The sequence below is a fragment of the Mauremys reevesii genome, linkage group 5, assembly GCF_016161935.1.
Source record: "Mauremys reevesii isolate NIE-2019 linkage group 5, ASM1616193v1, whole genome shotgun sequence".
NCBI classification, from domain to species: Eukaryota; Metazoa; Chordata; order Testudines; family Geoemydidae; genus Mauremys; species Mauremys reevesii.
Genome location: NC_052627.1, coordinates 40,545,054 through 40,568,629, shown reverse-complemented (window position 1 = coordinate 40,568,629; position 23,576 = coordinate 40,545,054). Strand labels below are relative to the sequence as shown.

At 39.6% G+C, this 23,576-nt stretch overlaps 1 protein-coding gene across 6 annotated transcripts in view; it reads left to right on the top strand.

The window, feature by feature from the left end:
• The window catches only part of PRDM5 (PR/SET domain 5), a 143,658-nt gene that overhangs the window by 31,957 nt on the left and 88,125 nt on the right, over positions 1 to 23,576 (top strand). For 5 of the 6 annotated variants that reach the window (XM_039542564.1, XM_039542567.1, XM_039542569.1 and 2 more), the window contains 5 exons: positions 6,757 to 6,964; positions 7,701 to 7,875; positions 10,062 to 10,154; positions 10,417 to 10,538; positions 19,683 to 19,762. In XM_039542564.1, coding sequence (XP_039398498.1) covers positions 6,757 to 6,964; positions 7,701 to 7,875; positions 10,062 to 10,154; positions 10,417 to 10,538; positions 19,683 to 19,762 — 678 coding nt within the window. The remainder of the gene's footprint in view (positions 1 to 6,756; positions 6,965 to 7,700; positions 7,876 to 10,061; positions 10,155 to 10,416; positions 10,539 to 19,682; positions 19,763 to 23,576) is intronic. The other variant, XM_039542565.1, reaches the window with a different exon arrangement.

The following is a 23,576-nucleotide window of genomic DNA, read 5'->3' as shown; positions in this document are numbered from 1 at the left end:
GAGCAGTTCATGGTCTTGGATTTAAAAGGGGATGAACTGTGTGTATGTGCCACACACACGAATAAGATGAACCACATCACAGAGTGGAATGGAATACATACAGAAGAATATCTCACCCTGAGATGATTCTGTTGAAGGATCACTCTTAAGAGCACTGATGTCTAAGTTTTAAGATTTGTAGAACATGCTTCCTTTTGTGCATATAAAGGGAATTTACTGGCCTGACGATGCATTTTTTTGAAGTAAGCTGGTTGTGCTATGTACCTGATTTGCTAGCTCGGGTAAAAGCTGTTTCTGGTATTGTTGGAGTTTAGGATTCTGTAATAAAATAGGATGCTTAGATACTCTTTTGAGTCCAACAACCAGAAAATATTTCTAAATAGTTGTTAAATAACTAATACTGGCATGTGAGCACCAGGAAAAGACTGAAAGGTTGGGGTGTACTGGATATACCAATTTTCATTTCAGTGTACTCTACAAATCTGAATTGAATTGTGGGAGGCTTTTCTCACCTATTCCATTAAAGGAGCTTGTGACAGAGGAATGTGGTCTGTTCCATTACCCTGAACCCAAAGAGGAAAAATTCAACACAGAAAAATCTCAATAGACAATTGAGTTACAACTTTTATCCTCTGTTAGTATACATCTATAGAGTCATTACTCATGGATTGCATTTATCTGGGCAAATCTTCATCAGTGTCATCAACAGTAACACCTGATGGTGTGAACTGGAATCTAGGCCATGCCTTGCAACTGACACACATGTGACCTGTGAAAACCAAACAGTCCATTGTATTTGTCATGATCAAAAGCAAAGGGCTGCTATTAAATATCTTATAGGAGCTCTTTAAAAACAAATTAGTCTGGAAGAGTATTGTATTTTCAATATTCTTAATGCTGTGCACATACATTTATCTGTTCGCCAATTGTCATTTTGTGAAATGATCTCTGCTGTAGACTACTGTGCAGCAAAAACCACTTGGTTGTTAATGTCAAAACTATTTTATAAATAGAATCATAGCCAACCAGAGCTTTAAATTCAGATACTTTGTTCATTAACAACCAGACATTGCGGTGGTCTGGACTAACTCAGCAAACTATGAGTTAGAATAATGAAATGGCAAAGGTTAATGTGAAAGGAGGTATTTACTGTGAAGCAGTAGAGTGGTTTAAAGTCATACTTAACAAATGTAATACTGGAAGATTAGTATTTGAGAATCAGTCAACACTATAATAAATATAGTGCAACTGGACTATCTCAGTCTAACAGGCAAGAGTGAAGCTGGGGGTGGGGGGAGAACACAAGGAAAGCAAGGACAAACTGATAAGCTTCTTAATAAATTTACATATTACAGGACAGTTTTGTGAAAGTCTGAAATCTACTAGTGTCTTAATAACTACAAAGACAAGATTAACTTGTTATGCAATGTAAGTAGTAAAATGAACACAGTGTTAACACCCTGGATGCTCAGAGGACAGAATTAAAATGGCTGCTTGATGCTTTCTTCTCATTATTTTTTTAGGAAAACGACTGAATTATTTATTTCCAAGGTCATACACATTTATCAAGTTGTTGAGTACACAGCGTGTTTAGTGCTTTTCAGATATTCTGTTACTTACAAAAACGAGCTAACAAAGTGGGCAGCTTTGGAAGAGTGAAGTAGCTATTTTTCTCCAACAGGTTTTTCAGACTATAGCTGCATTATCAATGTAGTCTGATATCAATAGGAGTTTGGGTTAAACTTGATGAATATGAGCCTGAGAAACAGTAAAGCCGCTTAGCAGCACTGTGGCTATTAGAGAAGTCTTAAGGTGAGTGTCAATTTAATTTATGTTGACTTTAAGACCCCTTTTTACTGCCAGAGTGATGCAAAGGGGACATTAGTATAAATGAGAATCAGGCCCCACATTTTTATTACTCTATGGCTTTCAAAAGGCTATAAGTGGTTATTTGTCAGTCAGTCTAGCTGCTGTTAATAGTTTTGTTTGCTGAGGTACAGTGTTACAAGGTAGAAATTAAAAAATAACTTTTGCAATCAATACTACAATTACCACAGTAATTTCCTCTCACCTATTTGGAAAAACTGTTGCCATCTGGGTGGTAGTTTATGATAAATGCTGACTTTTTAATGGTGATACTCTTGGTCAGTTATGGGAGTAATTTTGAAATGGGAGCTGGGGTGGGGGGGAGAAGGTAATATTTACCCTTTGGAATTAAAGCCCTGTTGCACAAGATTGCTTAAGCATATGTGTAACTAAGAACATGGGCAATCTCAATGAAGTAAATGGGACTTCTCTTGTGCTTAAGAGAGGCATATGTTGAAGTTCTTTGCTAGATTAGAGCTCAAGTGTCTCATGTATTGTCTTTGCTTCTTGGGAGCCAAGTCCTTGATAGACTCTAACACATTTTGTCAGCCAAAGAATCAAGGTGACATGATCTTCCCTTCTGTATCTTCAAATGTGGTTCCAGTTCATATAAAGCTTTATAGAACTGCCTCTGATGTTGGTGGGAGTCTTTCCATTGTTGTCAGTAGGGACTGGATCCAACCTAAAAGGCTCAATCCTGCAAAATCCTGAGTGGTGCCATTCTCCAGTGTGCTGAGCTCCTGTAATGTCCATTGACTTGAATGGGAACTGGGGCACTCAGCACTTCCAGGAGATGCTCAGCACCTTGCAGGATTGAGCTTGTGAAGATCTAATTCTCTTTAAGGCTTGTTAAATTGTTGATTTTGATGTTTTCCTGTGGCAGTGAATGTTTTAGGTTTGAACTCCGTATAGTGTTGCAGCGTCCCTGTACTTTTTATGTCTTAATAAGTCAGCCTTTCTTAAATTAAATAAAATAATCTTTTAATAAGTGATGAATCCAAACTGGAACAGCAAATCCAAACATCCCTGAACTTTGAGGGGAGTTTGGATTTAGACCCAAAGTCAGAGCTAATCTTCATGACTTTGGCTCATCTGTGTGTTCTTTTGGTTTAAAAAAAAAATAATTACACGCTCTCTTCTTTCAAGGAGGAAAAAGTAGGTCAGGTCACCCATGGCAAATCCTGGGAATAGAGACTGGCATTAGCATTAATATTTGCTTTATTATTGGAATGTTGGTCAACATACTTTGAAATATAGACTGCAAAAAGCAGCATAATCTCACCAAATCCATGTTAGGAATGCCTGGCATACCTGATGTGAACATGGATATGACTTTAAAGAGTGGGTGCAATTATAAATGAGGGATTCCAAAGCTAGGTAGAGAAGAGGGACTTCAAACCAGCCACCCAGAAATCTGCAGACAAATAGTGTCTCTGAGAAGATGAAGCATGGCACCTTGCATGGTCATCAGATGTGTAGATGGAGCCTGGGACTTCTGGGTCTTAAAGCATGAACCTCTGCTGCCTGAGCAAAAGACCTTAGTTAGCCAAGGCTCTAGCAAGTTCATCAGCCTCTACAGGTGTCCTAGCTATCGCTAGAGAGGGACAGAGTTCCACATTGAGTGGGTGTAGGTTAGCCAGCCTGTTAGAATGCTATGGGAGAGAACCTACCTTAGAGAGAAGAGGGTGATGTATAGAGCAAGTTGGAAAATGGATTTTAATTTCCACAGAAAATTTGGAGTAAAAAATCAAAACCCAAAATATTTGGACCAAAAATTGAATTAGTTTGGTTCAGAAATGCCATTGTGGTGCGTGCTGGGAGTTGGGGTTCCTTGCGCTCCCAATCTTATCTATGGGCCAGGGTTCCTGGTTGGACCACACTTCCCAGATGCACCACGGCTCCCCTCTTGGGTAGAGGAGGCCATGCATCATGACAGTCACATAGTCTTAAACTATGTGTTAGCTCCCAAAGTGGTGTCCATTTTTAAAGTGTACAGAGGACAGCTTGGTTACTTACCAGATCAGCAATCGTGCATCACCAATGTCCTTAGATGTTGATAAATGTTTGGCTGTGCATGTGTGTGCTGCCCCAGCCCTCCACAGAGAGCTGGTATGGCAGACCTTGAGCGAACCGCCCAATGACCACAAGATTCGTTAAGGGACAATGTTTATTGTTGATGAAGCATGGTACTAGTATCCCGCAGACTTTACCAGACCACTAATACATGTGTGCCCATAACAATGGACCAGCTTAGTGCATGGCGGGAGTTTTTGTTTTTTTCCAGGCCAGGGAAAGATACTTTATTTGAGATACATTTTTATAACCCAATACAAACAAGTTAGTACTGCCCCTCTGACATAGTTACAGCCTCCTGACGTCGCTAATTATTACTCATTACCTTGTACATGTTGGTTTTTTAAAAACATTTTTATTACATATTGTCTTCCTGACCGTATCTTTTAGGAGGGGTCAGTGTGTTCCATTATCCTCGGGGAATGTGTTTGTACCATCCTTGGTATCAGGATGTTCTGGTACCACTTGATATTGAGATGTGTTTGTGTGAGTACTTTGTGACTAGCACTTTTTAGGAATGTGTGTTTCTGCAATATCAGCCCTGTTCTTTCCAGATTCTGTGAGCAGGTCCTGCCTCATACCAGGGCAGCCCTTTGCTACAACGACTTATGTTTCAGGCTCTCTTCCTACTACACCCTGGACTTCCCTGGAAATTCTGTATGTGGAGCAGCTGCAGAATAAGTCCCTGTAATATGTATTGTTACTTGCACTAATAATTATTTGTCTAGCACATAGAGTGCTAGTTGTTGTACAGATTGATAAGAAGACAAAAGGCCAAAATTTCAAAGGTATTTAGGAGACTAAAGATGCAGATGTCTAGTAGGATTTTCACAACCACATAGGTGGCAAATGGTTGATTTCAATGGGAGTTAGGCATCTGAGTGCTTTTGAGTTTCGCATTTGCCACCTATTTGCATCACTAGGTGCCTGTAATCTTTTAAAATCTGGTCGAGAGCCCCTGCCCTGAAGAATTTTCAATCTAAACAGTCAACAAGCAAAGGATGGAGGAAATTACTGCAATTGAGTGGTGAAGTTTAAAATATGTCTTGTAGTCCACAGTATTCGTATGTTTAGTAAACGTCAGTGGGAATACACTCTTTAAAGGCATAATACCAGATCCTTCATATGAGTGTGTTAAATGCTTGGTGTGTGAGCTAATTGTATATTTTACTCCTTTTGTGGGTGTTTTTTTTCTTTTTGTTTTCCAGTGGTATACTTTCCCCTATAAGAAACAGCAGGTACATTTCACCTACATGTATAAAATTGCCTTGCTTTTAGAATAAGTTGGGCTGTGCTGAACAATGATATAAAGACAGGATCTGCCAGTGTTTGCATCCTGTCTTTGCCGACAATGAGTGGAGAGAGCCCTTTTTATCTTACTTCAAATCAAAGCTACAGAAGATATATTTGTTTTAACTTACATTGTAGTACATTAAAGTTCTCTGAAGCACATGACGGTGTTATATAAAAACCAGCACCTCTTAGATGTAGGCAAGAGTTAGGATGGTAAATGGATAGCGATCTAGATTGCACTTTGAAATACAGATCTTGAAAACAAAATGTGTAATTAGATTTCTTTTCAAATGCCCTCAGTGATATAAGGGCAAAAAATAAGGTTGGTCCTTGAAGACTGCTGCTTACATCTAGCTTATTGAATTAAATAGTTTTCACTGTTGTATGAAAATTACTTTTTTAATATATTACAGACCTTCTGAAGTATTAGAAATACTATATTCCTGTTGACAGTTTAAATTAATCTTAGCATATCACAACATTAAAAATCATTATCTTGTCTTTGTGTTATGAAGCTTGCTACAATCTAGATATACTATAAAGAAGGTTGTATTAACTTTACTGGATGTTAATCAGATAAGCATTAAGATTTATGACAGCACTTGGAAATCTTCATTAGGTAAACATGATTCTCCTTTAGTTGCCTTGGGTAGCACCCAAAGCACTTGGCTTATGTACAGCAGAAAAGGCAGCCTAGCAGATCAGCTTATGAGGAGACAGCTGCTTTTGTTAAATGGCTTTATATATATATAAGCTTTGGTTAAGTAAACATTGTGAGACACAGAATAGTTAGCTCATGTATCTATTTGGCAGCTTACTGTTCATTCCAGATGCTTCTGGAGATGATTTTGGGGCTTTTTTTTTTTTTTTACATCAGGTACAGTATCTGGGCTAGAACTTCAGTTAGTATGAATCAGCATAGCAACAATAATTTACACCAGCTGAGGATTTGACTTTAAGATTAGTGTGTATTATGAGTGTGTCTGTTGTAATTCTATAGATTAAGTTTATGATCAGAGTAGAAAGCCTATTCAATAAGAAGGCTGGGGTCCTGTGGAAAAAAGTGCTATGTAACCATGTAAGTGAAGGCTGTATTATAATGCATAGCTTGGGTTGCACAGGCTACTTTCATTCTAGCACTTCCTAATTTCTGAGTGTGTCACTTTCCAGCCCTAAAGTTCTTGGTGTGCTGAGGATGATGGTAGAGGAGGGCAGAGGTACATCACCTTTACACATCCTTATCTTAAGCCTATCCCTTAGCAGAGGTTATAGATCATCCTCAGAGGATGTTCCAGCATCCAAGCCTCACCCAAGTGCAAGGGCCCTCCATCCACACACCCTACACCAGGAGAGAAAGCTGAGAAGGGCTATGCCAGCTGGTGCCACTTGGAGAATTGACTCTGTCACCTGCATCCTTCAGTAGCTATTTAAGCTGGCTTTGTGCCAGTAGGGTCCAACACCTGACTCTAGAGTTTTATTTTTCTGTCATGGTGATTCATTGCTTGTATTTACTCATTGCAATAGGAAGGTGAAAACATTTTCTATCTCGCTGTTGAAGATATTGAAATGGATACAGAGCTGCTGATTGGCTACCTTGATAGTGATATGGAAGAAGCGGAGGAGGAGGAGGAGGAGGAAATGGTCCTTAATCAAGAAGATGAAGACAATACTACTACTACTACTACTAATAGTAACAACAGCAATAAAGAACTACAACAAGCTGGTGAGAAAGGTACAGATGAGACATGAGTGAGAACTAAAGTAGCTTTTGTGTGTTAAAAACTACATCAAAACAAGGAAACAAAAACTTCTTACTAGTGAGAAACTGAAGATGCCTGTACAGATATTTTACTCATTTGTGTGTCAAAACTGAGGGCCCTGTCCTCTGCTCCCTTGCACATGTGGAGTCATTTACCTTCATTGAAAGAGAATGTGAAATGGTTGTAAAGCTACCAGAGCAGAATGATACGTTGCTGCAAATGCCAAAAGTGTGTAGAGCATTGATGAATTGGTGCTCGACCTCAATATTACTTTTTACTCCTGTTAGGAAAGACAACACAGCAGAGGGAGAGTGAGCTGGATTCTGTTTTTTATTGTGGAGAGTCAGCAAATTTCAGTAATCTGCACAACCACACTGCAGGGAATGAGGTTGCATAGGCATAACTGAAGGCCGAACTTGGCCTGCAGACCACTGATTGATATGATGATGCACCAAAAGGAAGGAATCCAGTCTGTTTGCAGTGTTGGCATTTAGCAAAAGTAAACCCTACTTGTCCTGGGATTTGGTATGGATAATCCTTTGAGAAACAATGGACCCACTGAACTCGGTGAATCTCATGAGGCCATTTTACATAGTTCCTTTTCAGAGTAGGAGCTCACTTTTAAAGTAATCAGAAATATAATTGCCTAGAAAGTATACCTCTACTAATGTGTTTTTCTCTCTCTCCCCCCATCCCCCAACTGTGTAGATTCTCTCAGCTGCAAAGAGGACCACACATGTCCAAATTGTGAATCCAGTTTTGCCAGCCAGGAGATCCTAGCTGAACACCTTCAGACGCTGCACCAAAAACCTAGTGAGGAAAAGGAATTTAAGTGCAGGAACTGTGGAAAGAAATTCCCAGTTAAACAAGCCTTACAAAGACAGTGCGTACACACAAGAGTGCTTTCTATAAATAACCCTTTAAACCAATCAGTAAGCTTAGTCACATCATTAACTACAGTTTCTGTTGCCTGCAGCTTTCATGCCTCTTTTCTAATGGTGTTGTGATTTAAGAGGTTAGGGCTGCACTAAATTTCATTGCCTTTAGTAATTGAATTAGCCTTTCATACTTTGCCCAGTACATTAATTTTTGAATATGTTGATTTGCTGTACTTCGTACAGACCTTTAGTTTGAACCACTAGTGCCATTAATGTTTAAATAATTGGTGCCTTTAGGAAACCTGGTCTGGGGGAAAAGGCTGTGTAATCCATGTATTGTATTGCATATCAGAGCTGTTGTGCAATGCTGGAACTTTGGTCTACATCAGTGGACTATTTTATCAAGGAGCCTCATGGAAACAGATGGCATCTCAGCTATCTCCAACGGGTGCCATTGTGGAATTAGAATAAAACTTTGAAGTAGGGAGATGAAGATGTAAAAGGACAAAGAAAGAGGAATAAAAACCTCTTGATTTAATTGAACCTTTGTGGGCAGAACAAAATATAAATTGAAACCTGAAAAAGAGGCAAGATTTAAAAGCAAATCGGTTTCAGTTCTGTCCATTATTGTGTATATTTAGCCTTTAAAGTCATGTACAATATACTTTACATGAAAACTTTCCTAATCTAATTGATATTTTGTGTTTTTCTTCTAATACACAATGCTTGTAAGTAAATCAAATAGTGGATGAAATGGATGTACCACTTTTTTTTAACTGTAGATTTAGTTATAGAGGGTACCCCATTTAATCTGTTTCATATTGGAAAAAGAGTAAAATAATATTACATAGCTGCATTAAACTGTTTCTGTAATGAAGTGATCTGTTGTTTTCATGTAGATAACATCATATTAATCTCTTAAATAATTATCTTATTTATAAGCAAATGCTCTGTGTGCTTTTCTGAATAATGTGATTTTTCTGGAGTAGTATTTTGTAGAGGGAACAAAATGTTTTCAAGCAAAAATAAACTTTTGTCCTTCTAATCTATAATTTGCATTTGATTTGTGCTAGGTGACTAGTTAAATTTATTAAAAACTAGGTGAAAGCCTTTGCTGTCGTCTTGGTGTAATTTTCAAAGTGTAAAAAAAGCCAAAATGGCTGAGAACTTAAAAATGGGATGGTAACAGACTGTGAATCACAGTGATGATTGAACCTGATTGAACATGTTTTCTAAATAAATCAAGCTCTCAACCACGCTTGTAGCTCTTCCCATTGCTTCAGTTGATAATTGTGGAATCGTATTTTTATTTCTCCCCAAGCGCTCTGTGTGTGTGTGTGTGTGTGTGTACACACACACACACACACACACACACACACACACACACACACACACACACACACACACACACACACACACAGCGCTTGGGGAGAAAAAGACAAGTGCATTGGTAATTGAGAATAGCTTTCCATTTTATACTATGGCCCCAAACTTTAGCTGTGTCAGTCCCAGTATATTAGAGAGGCAAGATGGATGGGGGTAATATCTTTCATTGGACCAACTTCTGTTGATGAGAAAGACAAGCTTTCAAGTTTAAACAGAACTCTTCTTAAGGTCTGGGAAAGTTAATCAGAATGTCATAGCTAAATATGAAGTAGAACCTCCAAAGATGAGCTTCAAAACTTAAATTCATAACTTTGCTAATCACTAAAAGTCATGCACTAGATTTATGGCTCATTACAACAACCTCTAACAGTTAACCTAATAACAGCCCCTATAACACTCTGAAGCTGCTTTCACACCACTTTTCTTTCCCTCCTTTGATTGAAGGGGTGTAAATGGGCCACTTCACCTTGAATGGTCCCTTGAAATATGAATTAACTACTTATGCTAAACAATCTGCTCACCTTGTATTTAGCTGTGACACTCTGAGTATGTTTCTCAGATCTGAGTAAGAGCTTCATGTAAGCTCGAAAGTTTGTCTCTCTCACTAACAGAAGTTGGTGCAGTAAAAGATATTACCTCATCCACCTTGTCTCTCATATTTATGCATGTGAGTAGTCCCACTGAACTCAAAGTTTGTAAAGTTACTCATGTGTTTGTAAGATTGGGCCTATCTTCTCTAACTGTTACAGTCAAAATGTTGTTTAGAGAATATTTGCCTTATATTTTGTTTTATCTTTTCCCCTAGTGTCCTTCAGTGCACAGAGAATGTCAATCCAGGAGACACTTCAAGAAGTTTTCAGTGTTCTGTTTGCAATACGTCCTTCAGCTCAGAGTCGAGGTTTTGTGTCCGAGTTACTGGACTGCTGTCATATCATTGCTGGCCTCCCTTTGCATGTTTGCTTTCAAGCTTATTAGTTTATGTGAATCCTAACAGTGAAAGAAGTGAAATACTTTCATTCCTACCAGCTGTAAGTAATGCATGAGGTGGCCCTGGAACTCTGCTGTGTGGCATGTGTTAAGCTCAGAGTGCTTGCTATGAGTCTGTGTTCTCTAGCTACGTCTTCATGTATTATTTTTCCTTTGCTGGTTATCCGATATAGTTATGAGCAGCACAAAGAAGCATGCAGAGGGGATGCTAGATTCATATGCAAGGCTGATAGCTGCGGGAAGAGGTTCAAGAGTAAGGACGCTCTGAAAAAGCACAAGGAAAATGTTCACACTGGTAAGAAATTATTGAATATGACATTATTAACAGGATTGCTGATCTGTTGCCTAACAGACAACTTTTCATTCACAAACAAAAGGAAGAACCATCTTTCATTCCATTTCAAATGGTATTCTTGATACATTTTCATTTAGTTGAATATCCTATTTCTGTAATGTTTTGATTTGAATACAATTAATGTAACCTTCCCACTTCTTCCAAAGGCTGTGGATATAACTAAGTATATCAGGAATAAAATAAATCTGAACAATGGTAAATGGCCATTACTAGAAGGAGATGGCAAAATTGTTAAAAATGATGGACAAATGGCAGAATTGTTCAATAATATGTCAGTTCTGTATTTGGAAAGAAGGAAGATGTTGTACTCATCTCTCATGAGGATGATGAACTACTCTTATATCCATTAGTAACTCAGGAATATGTTTGCAATTACTAGGCTAGACATTTTAAAATTAGGAGGCCCATATGACTTGTACTCAAGAGTCCTAAAAGAGGTGGCTGAGATGTCTGGCCTCCTGATGTTAATTTTTAATAAGTCTTGGCATACCAGGGAAATTCTAGAAGATTGGAAGAGTGCTAATGTATGCTAATATTGAGAAAAGCCAGGCAAGGTGACTTGGGTAATTAATTATAAATCAGTTCGTCCAGCATGAATCCTGAGCAAAATAATGGAAAACTGATACAGGATTCAATTAATAAAGAGCTAAAGGATGAGACTATAATTAACACCGGTCAATATGTTTGGATGGAAAATGGGTCTTATCAAACAAACCTCATTTCATTTTTTATATCATTTCAGATTTGGTTGATAAAGTTGACTGCATAGATGTAATATACTTAGATTTTTGTAAGGCATTTGACTTAATACCTTGTGGCATTCTAATTTCAAAAATAGCACTATACAATATCAGTAAAGCACATCTTAAATGGATCAAAAACTACCTGACAGATCTAAAAAAGTAGTTGTCAATGAAGAATCATCTTTGAATGGGGTGTTTTTTTCTGGGGTTCTCCAGGGATTGGTAGTAGTTCCAACACTATTGAATATGTTCATCAATGATCCGGAAGTACATAGAAATCATTGATGATATATCTTGCAGATGGCCTAAAGATTGGCAGAGTGATAAATAATGATGGGACTAGAGCAGTCATTCAGAGCAATCTGGATCACTTGGTAAGCTGGGTCCATTCAAACAAAATTTGTTGTAATACAGCAAAATGCAAAACCAAAGGAACAAAGCATGTATGCCATGCCTACAGAATGTGGGACTATATCCTGGAAAGCAGAGACTCTAAAAAAGATTAGGGGTCATAGTGGACAAGCACTTAATGTGACCTCCCAGTGTGATGCTGTAGCAAAGAAGGCTAATGCGATCCTTGGATGTTGGAGAACCAGGGAGATAGCTGTATTGTTTCGTATGCATTTTATATGTACTCAGTTTACCTGCTTGATATTATTCTGGCTGACTGCAAGGAGTTAAATCAAAAGAGACTGTTAGAGAGGAGCAAATAGGAAATGAAACAATGACAGAGATGAGATATGTACAGGGAGAATATGCGGGGTCCTTAAGAGAAACAATGGGTGAGTTAGCCAGTGGGAAATGCCTACTTGCTTGTTGCCAGAAGGGCCAGAGATTGAGATCAAAAGAACACCAAGCAGTTAAAATTCTCTGCGTAAAGGAAAAAGGAAGTAGGCTGGCAGCAGCCGCTCAGGGAGAGCAGAACCTTCCATTTTCTATTGGCATTGCATAATTAGGGCCAGCCTTATGCAGTCATGCAGGGGTATCAGACTTCACCAAACTTTCCTGTGGTCTCTGTGCATTACCACTTCAAGCATGGTGGGGAGCAGTCACCATGGGGCTGCTACTATTCTGCCTGCTTAGGTGGATGGGGAGTGGGCAGAGCCTTGATTCTGTCCCTCCACCATACTGGAAAGCACAAGTGATAAAAATGTCCAAGGGAAAGTAATCTACTGGTGAGGAGCAGTAGCAGATTATGTCACTGTCCCACACCTCTCAAGGAGGAAGGTAAGAGCAGGAAAGGAGTTCCCTGGGCTTCTCCTTCTCCATGCACAATGAGCTCTTTGTACATGTGCCCCCTGTACGTGGATAAATGTGCCCCCTGTACAGGACTGTGCTTAGGCACAGTATAGCTCTCAGAGAGAAGTTTGTAACTCTCACTCTCCACTTATTCCCCAAAAAATCTCACTAGTGCTCTGATATAAGGAACTAGGTAGATTTCTTAATAATGGTTACATGAAAATGTCTTGAAGGAGTCATTCCTTGGAGCTCCCGAAGAGGGAAATAAAGCAATTCCCTATCAGTTACAAATTCAAAATAAGGACTGATGAACTGATGACTGAATATATTGCAGTAAGGTATCTACAGTGTGTAATACAAGTGCAATCTGCTCTATGTACATGGACAACGTTTCTAAAGATGATTTCACTTTCATTTTCACTAGCCATTGTGGCAGAGCCCCAGATCCTCAGAGATATTTAGGTGTCTGTCTGTCTTTGAGGATCTAGGCTAAAATAACTTCTTTAAAAAAAAAAATTGGGTAAACTGAGTATTCAAGGCTCCTGAAATCTTATGCATTAATGGTTACAGCATGCTATTAACTTTGTTCATTCCTGCATATAGTGAGTGCATTGTGCAAAATGTTTACTAATAATATTAGTGTTAACTTTGAAATAAAATGGTGGCATAAGAAAGATGATCTGGAAAGTGATAGAACACTGTAGACTTCCCTTCTTAACTACAGGTTTTTGGTACATGGCTGTGATATATGCTGACTTTATTTTCTGTCTTAACGTCTTTAGTTTTATCCTAATTAATCTTCTGCAGACTGAAACACCGAGGATTAAGACATGTGTTGTTAAATGTAGTCCCCACAGGCTATGGAATGTTCCAGTTTCTAGCTACCTGCGGCTGTTGCTCATTTTGAGATTAGAAGTCTTTTCAGCATTTTTAAGAGAATACAATTGTATATTTTCATACAGTGCTTAAACAATATCTATATTGTAGTAAGATAAATACTGTATTTAAATAATTTCAATTTTCATGTTTGAGTAAGTAGGTTTTTTTCCTATTTATCAATCCGTATTTTATATTATCAGTTGAAGCTGAAATACAGTATGGATGGTGTTTGACTGAAAGTAGACCAAGTGCAGCTCTGCCTTTCTTCCATCAAAACACAAAGGGGGTAGAAGAGTAGATTATGATTTAGCAATCATCTTGGAATAAGGTGCCTTGGGACACTAGATACTGATGTTGGTGGGGATTATTGTGGAGGGACAGTCTGGGTGTCCAGAATCATGTTATTCTTTTGTCCCTTTTTCTGTGGTGTTTGGTCATCCCAGAAGCTACCCACCTTCCTTCTCATTAGCTTTGCTTTGTGTGTCTCTCTCACAGCAACATCTCCAGCAGCCAGCTGTCACCAGTTTACCTTTCCAGTTGCTTCAACTGATTACCTGGGAAATTAGGTGCTCTAGTTGTGGACCAGGACACATTGTACTAGTTGCTGTTCAAATACAGAACAAGCTCCCTAAGAAGCTGGAAATACAAGTATAAGACAAGAAACAGATGGATACAGAAACAATGAGACAATATTGATCAGCATGATAGGCTCTGGTCTCCGCACACCAGCAGCCTAAATGTTGTCAAGTGTTTTGTCATCGTCCGTGATTCCTCGGGGTCAAGGATGATCTCTTCCACAAGTTTTATTTTTATGGGTCCTTTGGTGACTAAGGAGTCCAATCGCTGAGCCGCAAACTCATTGGCAGACGTTGCAGGTGATGTTGGAAGGCAGGGATGGGCCATGACTGCTGCATAACAGTTGTCTGTCCTTTCTTTTCTGGCATTTTTCTGTGACCATGGCAAGGAAATTTTCCTCGGAAGTGATTGTTCCTTCTCTGACAAGTGTTCGCCGGTGAGCCCTGTCCTAGGCTACTGTCTCCCAGTGCGTGGTATTGATGCCACATCTCTTGATGTTTTTTTGAGGGTGTCTTTGAAGCATTTCAAACTGGCTTTCTCCAGTTTCTTTTCTCCTTTGGTGAGTTGGGCGTACAGCAGTTGTTTTGGTAGGCATGCGTCAGGCATGCACACACAGTGTCCACTCCACTTCAGCTGGTGCTGAATAATCAAGGCCTCAATACTGAAGATGTTGGCCTTTGTACGGACACTGATGTTAGTGTGGTCACTCTTCCACTTTATGTTGAAGATTTTTCCAGAGAAAGTGCTAGTGTTCCAGGTTTTTTAGGTGTTTTCTGTATGTCACCCAAGTCTTTCACCCATAGAGCTTACCACCAGTTTATAAACTAAAAGTCTAGTGTGTGTTCTGATGTCATTGTTTTTTAACACAACAGTCGAGACAGTCTGCCAAAGGCAAGGCTGGCAAAGCAGATTCTGTGCTGAATCTCAGTGTCTATGTATGCCCTCTGTGAGAGGTGGTTGCCAAGATAGGCAAAGTGGTCTACATTTTCCAGTTCTTCTCTATCAATGTAGAACTTCCTTGCTAGGTCTGATGATTGACTGGGAGCTGGTTGGTGGAGAGCTCTTGTTTTGACCATGTTTAGTGTTTAGCCCTAGCCTTTTGTAAGCTTCAGATAAACAATTATGGGCTGTTTGTAGATCTTCCTTTGAGTGTGCAATTACAGCACAATCATCAGTTATTGTTTCTGATGTTACTTTAGTTCTGGCACGGAGGTGAGAGTGGTTGAAAAGGTTGCCATCAGTCCAATATTGGATGCCAGTGCCCTGTAGTGGACAGTCTTGGATTAGCATTTTCATAGCTGCTAGGATAATGGGGAAGAGGATCGGTGACAGTACACAGTCTTGTTTTACACCAGTTCAGATGCAACGAGCTCAGAGGTAGAGCCACTTCACAGGATGGAGGCAGTCATCTGGTCATGGATGAGTCTTACAATGGTGGTAAATTTGCTTGGGAATTGAAACTTTGCCATGATTTTCCACAGAGCCTCAAGATTTAGAGAGTTGAAGGCTTTGGTCAGATCGATAAAGGCCATATACAGCTCCTGGTGGTGTTTTTGATGTTTTTCTTGGATCTATCTGGCTGCGAGAATCATGTTGGTGGTGCGTCGTGATGGTCTGAAGCCACACTTGCACTCTAGAAGTACTTCCTCTGCAAGAGGGAGCAGGCGAATAAGTAAGATTCTATCAAGAATCTTCCCAGCGATGGAGAGAGAGGCAATGCCCCGATAGTTGCCACAGTCGTCCCTGTCTCCCCTTCTGAAAACGATGACGATGTTAGTCTGACAGAAGTCGGTGGGGATTTCTTCAGTGCACCAGATTTTGAGGATCTGCAAATGAAGCTTGTTAGTCAGTGTTTCTCCCCCCACTTTCAGTACTTCAGCTGGTATGCCATCAGGACCTGGAGATTTATTGTTTTTCGTTTGATTAATTGCTTTGCAGACCTCCTCAGGTGTTTGTGGTTTGGCAAGAGTTTCCCAATTTGGGTACGGAGGGCTGGAGTCAATGGTGTCGTCAGTCACAGTTGATTCTTGATTTAGAAGCTTTTGGAAGTGTTCCTTCCAGTGCTCTTTGATGCATTTGTTGCCTTAAAGAAGCGTGCTACCCTCTTCAAATCTCAGCAGGGTGAGGCCACATGCGCTTCATCCGTACAAGGTCTTTGTCTCAGGAAAAAAATGTGCATATCATGTCTGTCAGTAAATGCTTGGATTTATTTTGCTTTGTCCTCCCACCATTTGTTTTTGATTTCTCAGATCCTCTTTTGAACATCAGCTTAAAGCTGATGTTAAGAGCTCTGCTTCTGACTGTATAATGGATGTTTCTGCTAGTTGCAGAAAGCTTTCCTCTTCTGGTCCAAGAGGGCTGTGATCTCAGTGTTCTTGTCATCTAACCAGTCCTGATGGCAGAGGGTAGCAAGGCTGATGGATTCCTCATGGATGGTCTATTTTAGGACTTCCCAGACTACTTTGACGCTTGTGTTGTCATTTCCAAGTATGTGTGTGGTCAGTTTTTCACTGTGTTGTGCTTTGAAGTTCTCTTGGTGACCTGAGGATTGAAGTTTTTGAATGTTGTATTGCCGTCTGTGTGATTTGAATTACTTTCTGTGTTCTGGTGCTATCCTGATGGACATGACTGACTTCACCAGGCAGTGGTCAGTCCAGCAATTGTCTGCTTCTGGGTAATTTGGATATCTTTTATATCCTGCATTCTTATAATGACTTAGCTTAGGAGGTGCCACTGTTTTGAATGGGGGTGTTGCCAAGTTGTTTTTTACTTGTTGCTTTGTCTGAAGATTGTGTTAGTGATCTCAAGGCCATGCTCTGTGCATTTGCTGAGTAGAAGGATGCCATTGGAATTGGTCTTACCTACTCCTTTCTTCCCATTGGTACTGCTCCATACATTAGAGTCTCGGCCCACTCTTGTGTTAAAAGTCCCCTAAGAGGATTATCTTGTGTTTTTGGAACGGATGACAGACTTTTGTCAAGGTCAAGGGTTTTATAAGCCTCATAAGAAAGGAGAATTTTAAAGATGGAAGTCCTTTCTGTTCCTGATTGGAGCTTAGAAGCTAGCAGACTGCAGCAGGAGTGAAAGCAGTTCCTGTCAGGAAAAAGATCTTAACTTTTGTCCAGGCCCTGGCAGGGGAGGAGAAGAGAGGGACAAGAGGCTTGTACGAAGAGGAAGAGTATGAGAAGATATTGGAGATGGGAAAAGGCATAAGACAGACCTAGAAATGAGGTAAGAAGAGAGAAAATGATAGAACAGAAGGATGACAAACACACACAAATCACTAGAAGAATAAGAAATAAGAGAGGACTTGGAGCCAGGAGAAGTGGGAAGAAAAGTAGTAAAATATACAAAAAGAGCAAGGCAGCAAGGGAAACAGAGTAAAGATATACGCAAAGGATGGGGCATGGGAGGAAACTGTATACAATGGAGTTGGGAGGGACAAGGATGGGACAAAATGGCAGTAAGGCAAAATGGTTTGTAAACATATATGCTCTACAAATGGCATTGTTCTCTGCAGCCCTGGTAGGCACTGAGAACAAGGCTTGTTCTGCTACCAAGGTGTCATACCTCAGAATCCCTAGTTCTTTTCAGCAGCAGCCTGCTGGCCTTCACCAAGTATACAGACTCGAGGAATTTGACCCCACTTGGCTATTATCTAAACATATTAGCGCACCTGCATGTTGACAGAGGCTTCTGTCTATAGTCTTGCTACATATGCAATGGAAGTCACTGAAAAGTTTATCATGCTAACTTACCAAGAGACCATGGCACAGCTCTTAGAAGAGAATAGTCTGCCTCAAGGTCCAATGATAAATTGATGGTTGGATAACTAGCTTTTAGTGCCCTCCTCTGTAAGTGAGAATTTGGCTCACAGAATGCCATTTGTCTCTGAAATAAGTGTCGGTGAAACAAGCCCTTTTTATTTCATCCACCAATTCCTTGTGTTCAATGACTGATAAAGACCTGAATGCAGTAAAGGTTAGATGCCATCCCTAAGCACTGGCAAGGCAAGAGTGAGACTTTGACACAGTTATCCAGGCCTTTGTTGCCTCAAGATTAGGTTGACTCAGACCAGTGCCCCATGATCTATGCTAGCTTCAAGTAAGATTGTTGGAGGAATTCAAGATGTCGATTTTAACTTATAAAGCTGTAAACACCTGGTTTCCTGAGAGATTGGCCCTCCCTGTGATATACTGCCACAGTTGAGAACAGCAGTGGTGCTGAAACTGGAGGTCGCTCAGTAGAGGGAGCGGCAGGCAGAGCATTCTCTGTGAGATGTCCTCTGTTTTTTTTTTGGGATAAGAGTCCAGATTAGTTAACCTTCTGAGCACACTGTAAAGCCCATCTTTGTTCACTCATTGTTAAGGCTGCTGTGGATTGAGGTGGAGTATATTTATGGGGCAGTCCTTTGTCTGTGCTTATGTTGTAATTTTAAATTTATGGGCTAGGTGCCCACACCACTCGTGTATTTTAAATATTTGAATGAATAAGCAGACAGGAGTGGTCTTTATTATTCTTGTTAAACTGATTTGTTTAACAATTTTCAGGGAGGATAAAGATCAGATCCAATTCAAAAGCTGATTTAATTATTTGTAAAATATTCTGAAGAAAGAAATGGGAAAAACAAATAATCAAAAGAAATGTATAGTCTTCAGGAGGACAAGTGTGGAGAAGATCAGACACTTGAATCCTGGAAAAATCTTGAGCTGGAAACCTTCTGATGTGTTAATTTCTGATCTATGCTTCACTGCTCTTCCAAGAAACACCATTTTGCCTCCTGTTTAGCTTTGTGCTCTTTCTTTTTAGTGTAGTGTAGTGTAATTCTTGGATATATGTCAGGAGATAGGTCACGTGGAACTTTGGTTATAAACAAAGAACTAAGTTTGTAGTAATTGTGCCCTGTATTAAAACAGCTTTGTGCGGTACTAACATGAATTTGAAACCACAGTAATTAATAGACAAACCTAATTAAATGTCCTGTCACTTTTTAAATGAACTGTGAAAAAGGAAGGGAAATGCATCTGGTAGCTGACCTTTAACTGGGTTTATAGTTTTGCAAGATAGATTAGATTTGTATTCATGATGCAGTTCTATTACAGATGCTCTAAGTTAAGAAAATGTTAATGGAATTCTGTTTCTTACAGCACACCTAGCAGGGTAGAATACTTACAACTTTTAGGCCAGGCTGTCATTATAGAAAAGAGAAGCTTTGGTGTTGACTTCAATATGGATCTTATTTCTTGTTGTTTCACTGATTCCAAACATTCATTCGTTAACCTGTAACATGAAGTTTTTGTGGATGATAATTGTTTTGGCTTCTGAATAACAATGTTTTTTAGTTGTGACATGAAGATTGGTATTAGATGATACTTCAATTTTATCACATTCTTTTCTTAAAAAAAGAAGAAAAGAAAAAAAAAGAAACCTTTCTTGATTTACATTCCATTGGGAAAAAAATAGCTTATAGGACACCTACAGAGAACTCTTGTAACCCAATACCATGAAGATGGGTTACAAATGTAAAATTTTCTGTCAGTCAAATGACCTGTGAAAAATCTCACACCCAGTGGAAACATTTGGTTTCTTTCTTTGCACTTCCTTTTTAAGATGGTTCTTGTTAAGATGTATTTTGTTTCTGTTCTAGGAAATTCTAGGAAGAAGTTGATGTGCTCTGTGTGCAATAAGAAGTGTTCCTCTGCTACAAATCTTCAAGAGCATCGAAAGGTCAGTTAGATGAAAGCTGACCCACAGCAGGCTTTGACTTCACCAAGATGTAAGGCCAGGGAGACGAGTCACTTGAGAGCTGCTGTAATCCAAACTATTGGGTAGTCTTTTTCGTGGTTACAAAAGCATTGCCTTTTCTTTGATTATGAGTATTTATTTTTGTATCTACAGTAGATGAAACCAAAACTCCTGGTTTCATTCTAATGTATCTTTTTTACCAAATATAAAATTTCATGTGTGTCATGTTCACATTACCAAGCTAAAACAAAATTGTCTGCCCCCCCCCACCACTTTTTTTGTCTGCAGTTCACAAGGAGGGAAGTGAATCCAAGTGTATTTTAGCCATTAAAGTAAATCTGTGAATTTCTCTTCCTCTGCATAAAATGGAAACCAGTTTTGTCTTACCACCCTTTGTGAAAATAACATCACAGTCCTAAGAGTGTTGTATGCAATTTTTATGAGTTATTTGGTTGGTATAAAAAGTGCCACTTACCAAAAAAAAAACCAAACCAAAAAAACCAAAACATTTTTGTGTATAAATTGAAATAGTGTAATCTTTAATAACCTGCACAGAAAGAGTTAATATCCTGAAAATAATGGAATTAGTATAGAAATACATGGTTATGAATATGAGATTTGGAATTCATTCTATGCAAAGGAAGACCCAGCAAGATTAATTTGATAAATCACCAAAACCCTACATTTTAATGTTTATCAGATTAACTACAAGTCTTTAATAATGTCCTAGATATAACCTAAATCCAGTGAGGAAGTAGATGGTAACTAAGATGTTGCAAGGGGAGTGGTAATCTCTTGTACTATCTTTTTGTGATTTGCTTGCTAGTGTTAGTGTTCTCCTGTACTTTTTCTTGAAAAAGCCTTACAAATTCTACCATGCCTTCTCAAATCTAATTAAAATGCATCCTATTTTGTTTTAGCATGGTACCCACAATGCACACTAAGGTAGCCATATGACACTGTAGACCAGGAATGTCCCACTTTTGTAGGCATGTCATTGTTAGGCTAATAGATAAGATCATTACTTTGTCCCAGTTGTTATAAATCCCTGCAGATCCTGCCAGCCAAAGGATCCATTGACAAGCTTTGCCTGTGACACTAATGGCAGATTGACTGAATGCCTATTCAGCCCTAGATCCCATCAAGCTTGTCACACATGGAAAAATTACTATAGGTTAATAGGAGCAATAAGATGGAAAACAGTCGGGGAATTTGCCAAACATCTTAGATGTATGTGCACAAATGCAAGGAGTATAGGGAAGAAAGAGGAGGAACTGGCAGTATTAGTCCATAAAATAAATTATGACTTAATTGGCATCACTGAGAGTGGGTGGGATAAATCTCATGACTGGAGTATTGGTAAAGAGGCGTATAGCTTGTTCAGGAAGGAGAGACAGAACAAAAAGGGAGGAGGTGTTACATTATACATCAAGAATATACACACCGGTAGGAGGGGAGAGGCAGACCCATTGAAAGTTTGTGAGTGAGGATAAAAAGGGAAAAAAGCAGGGCCATGTCATGGCAGGGGTCCCCTATAGACTACCAAATCAGCAGGAGGCAGTAGATGAATCATTTCTAGAACAAACAACAGAAATATCCAAAATGCAAGACCTAGTAGTTATGGGAGACTTTTCCGATAGATGTCTGGATAGTTAAATTAATACGCCAAAACACAAAATGTCTAAGTTCTTGGAATGTATTGGGGACTACCTCCTCCACCTTCTGAAACAAGAATTTATCAGGAAGGCAGCCATTTTAGACTTGATTCTGAATAAGAGGGAGGAATTGGTTGTGAATATAGAAGGCAATTTAGGTGAAAGTGATCATGACATGATAGATTTCATGACTTGAAGTAAAGGAAGGAATGAGAGCAGCAGACACACAATAGACTTAAAAAACAGACTTTAACAAACTCAGAGAACTGCTAGATAAGGTCCTATGGGAAGAAAATCTAAGGAAAAACGGAGTTCAGGAGAGCTGGCAGTTTCTCAAAGAGAGAGCATTAAAGGCACAACAGTGAACTATCCCAATGCGAAGGAATAGCGCAAACATGTAGGGATAAAATGAGAGGCTAAAGTACAAAGGAACTCACAAGGGACACAAAAGGCAACAAGATGAGGTTGTATAAATACATTAGGAGCAAGGTGAAAGATGAAGGAAAGTATAGGTCCATTAGTGGGGAAGGAGAGTTAATAACAGATGACATCACGAAGGCTGAGATGTTTAATGCCTATTTTGCTTCAGTCCTCTCTAAAAAAAAAAAAGTTAAGGGTGACCAAATACTGAACCCAATTAATATTAATAGCAAGGGGGGGAGGAACTCCAGTCAGAATAAGGAAAGAACAGGTTAAAGAATATTTAGATAAATTAGATGTATACAGGTTGGCAGGGCCTGATGAAATTCATCCAAGGGCACTTAAGGAACTAGCCGAAACAATCTCAGAACCATTAGCCATTATCCTGAAGAAATCATGGAGGATGGGTGAGGTACCAGAGGACTGGAGAAAGGCAAATGTAATACTCATTTTTAAAAAGGAAAATCCATGTTGGCTATTTACCCCCTAACTCACAGTGAGTAATACCCTTCCTCCACATGTGGTCTCACTGACCCCAGTGGAACTGGAGTGAGGTAGCTCAGTGTGAGTAAGTTTAACAGAAGCTAGCCTTTTTAAAACTAGACTCTGCAAAGTTAATCCACCTCAGGTTCACCTCCGCAAAGTTATTCAAAGGACTTTTGTCCTTTTTAATAGGCCAAATGAAGATTTCTGAGAGTGTCACTTTTTTAAATGAGGAAATATGATTTGTTGAGGGTACATAGACCTTAATTAGATAATCACAATTATAAAAATATGTCTGACTTTTTAATCCCTCTTGATTTACCCTTTTAGGGTTGTGTGTGCAACCAAATACACCTTTACCCCGCTATAATGCGACCCGATATAACACGGGTTTGCGTATAGCGCGGTCGCAGCGGGGCTCCGGCGGCACTTTAAAGGGTCCAGGGCTCCGGCTGCTGCGGAGAGCCCCGAGCCCTTTAAATCACCGCTGGAGCCCTGCCGCCAGTACCCCGGGGCCGCGGCAGCGGGGCTTGGGCAGCGATTTAAAGGGTCTGGGGCTCTGGCTGCTGCGGAGAGCCCCGGGCCCTTTACATCACCACTGGAGCCCTGCCGTCCCTACTAGTGCTGCGGCAGCGGGGCTCGCCAGCAATTTAAAGGGCCATGGCTCCCCGCAGCAGCTGGAGCCCGGAGCTCTGTAAATCGCCACCGGAGCCCTGCTGCTGCTACCCTGATATAACGGGTTTTCAGATATAACGCGGTAGGGATTTTTGGCTCCCCACAACTGCGTATAGTGGGGTAGAGGTGTAATTAAATGAAACTGTTTCTGTGTGAAGTCATTCTTGATATAGGGAGAGGCAAAAAAGGCTTTTTTTTCTATATATAGAAATATTTCCCCCTGTTTAATTACCTACTAAGACTGCCACTTCCTTTTTAGGAGAAAAGCAAATTGTGTATAACAGAAGTTCATAAATTGAAATCAGACAGTCACATGGAATTAGAGAGCAATCTAGACTCTGATGCATTAAACAGTAGTCTACGCTAAAGAAAAACAAACACTCATCTCCTGAAATAAGATATCTTAAATATTTGGGGAGGAGGCAGGTCTGTGGAATTATACAAATCTGAACGTGAACCCCAGAAGAAGAAAAACCAAGCTGAAAAAGAATACAATAAAACCACATGAATCAATAGGGAGCAGGGAATATGGAATTTATCTGGATAAACAAGGAATTTTTCAG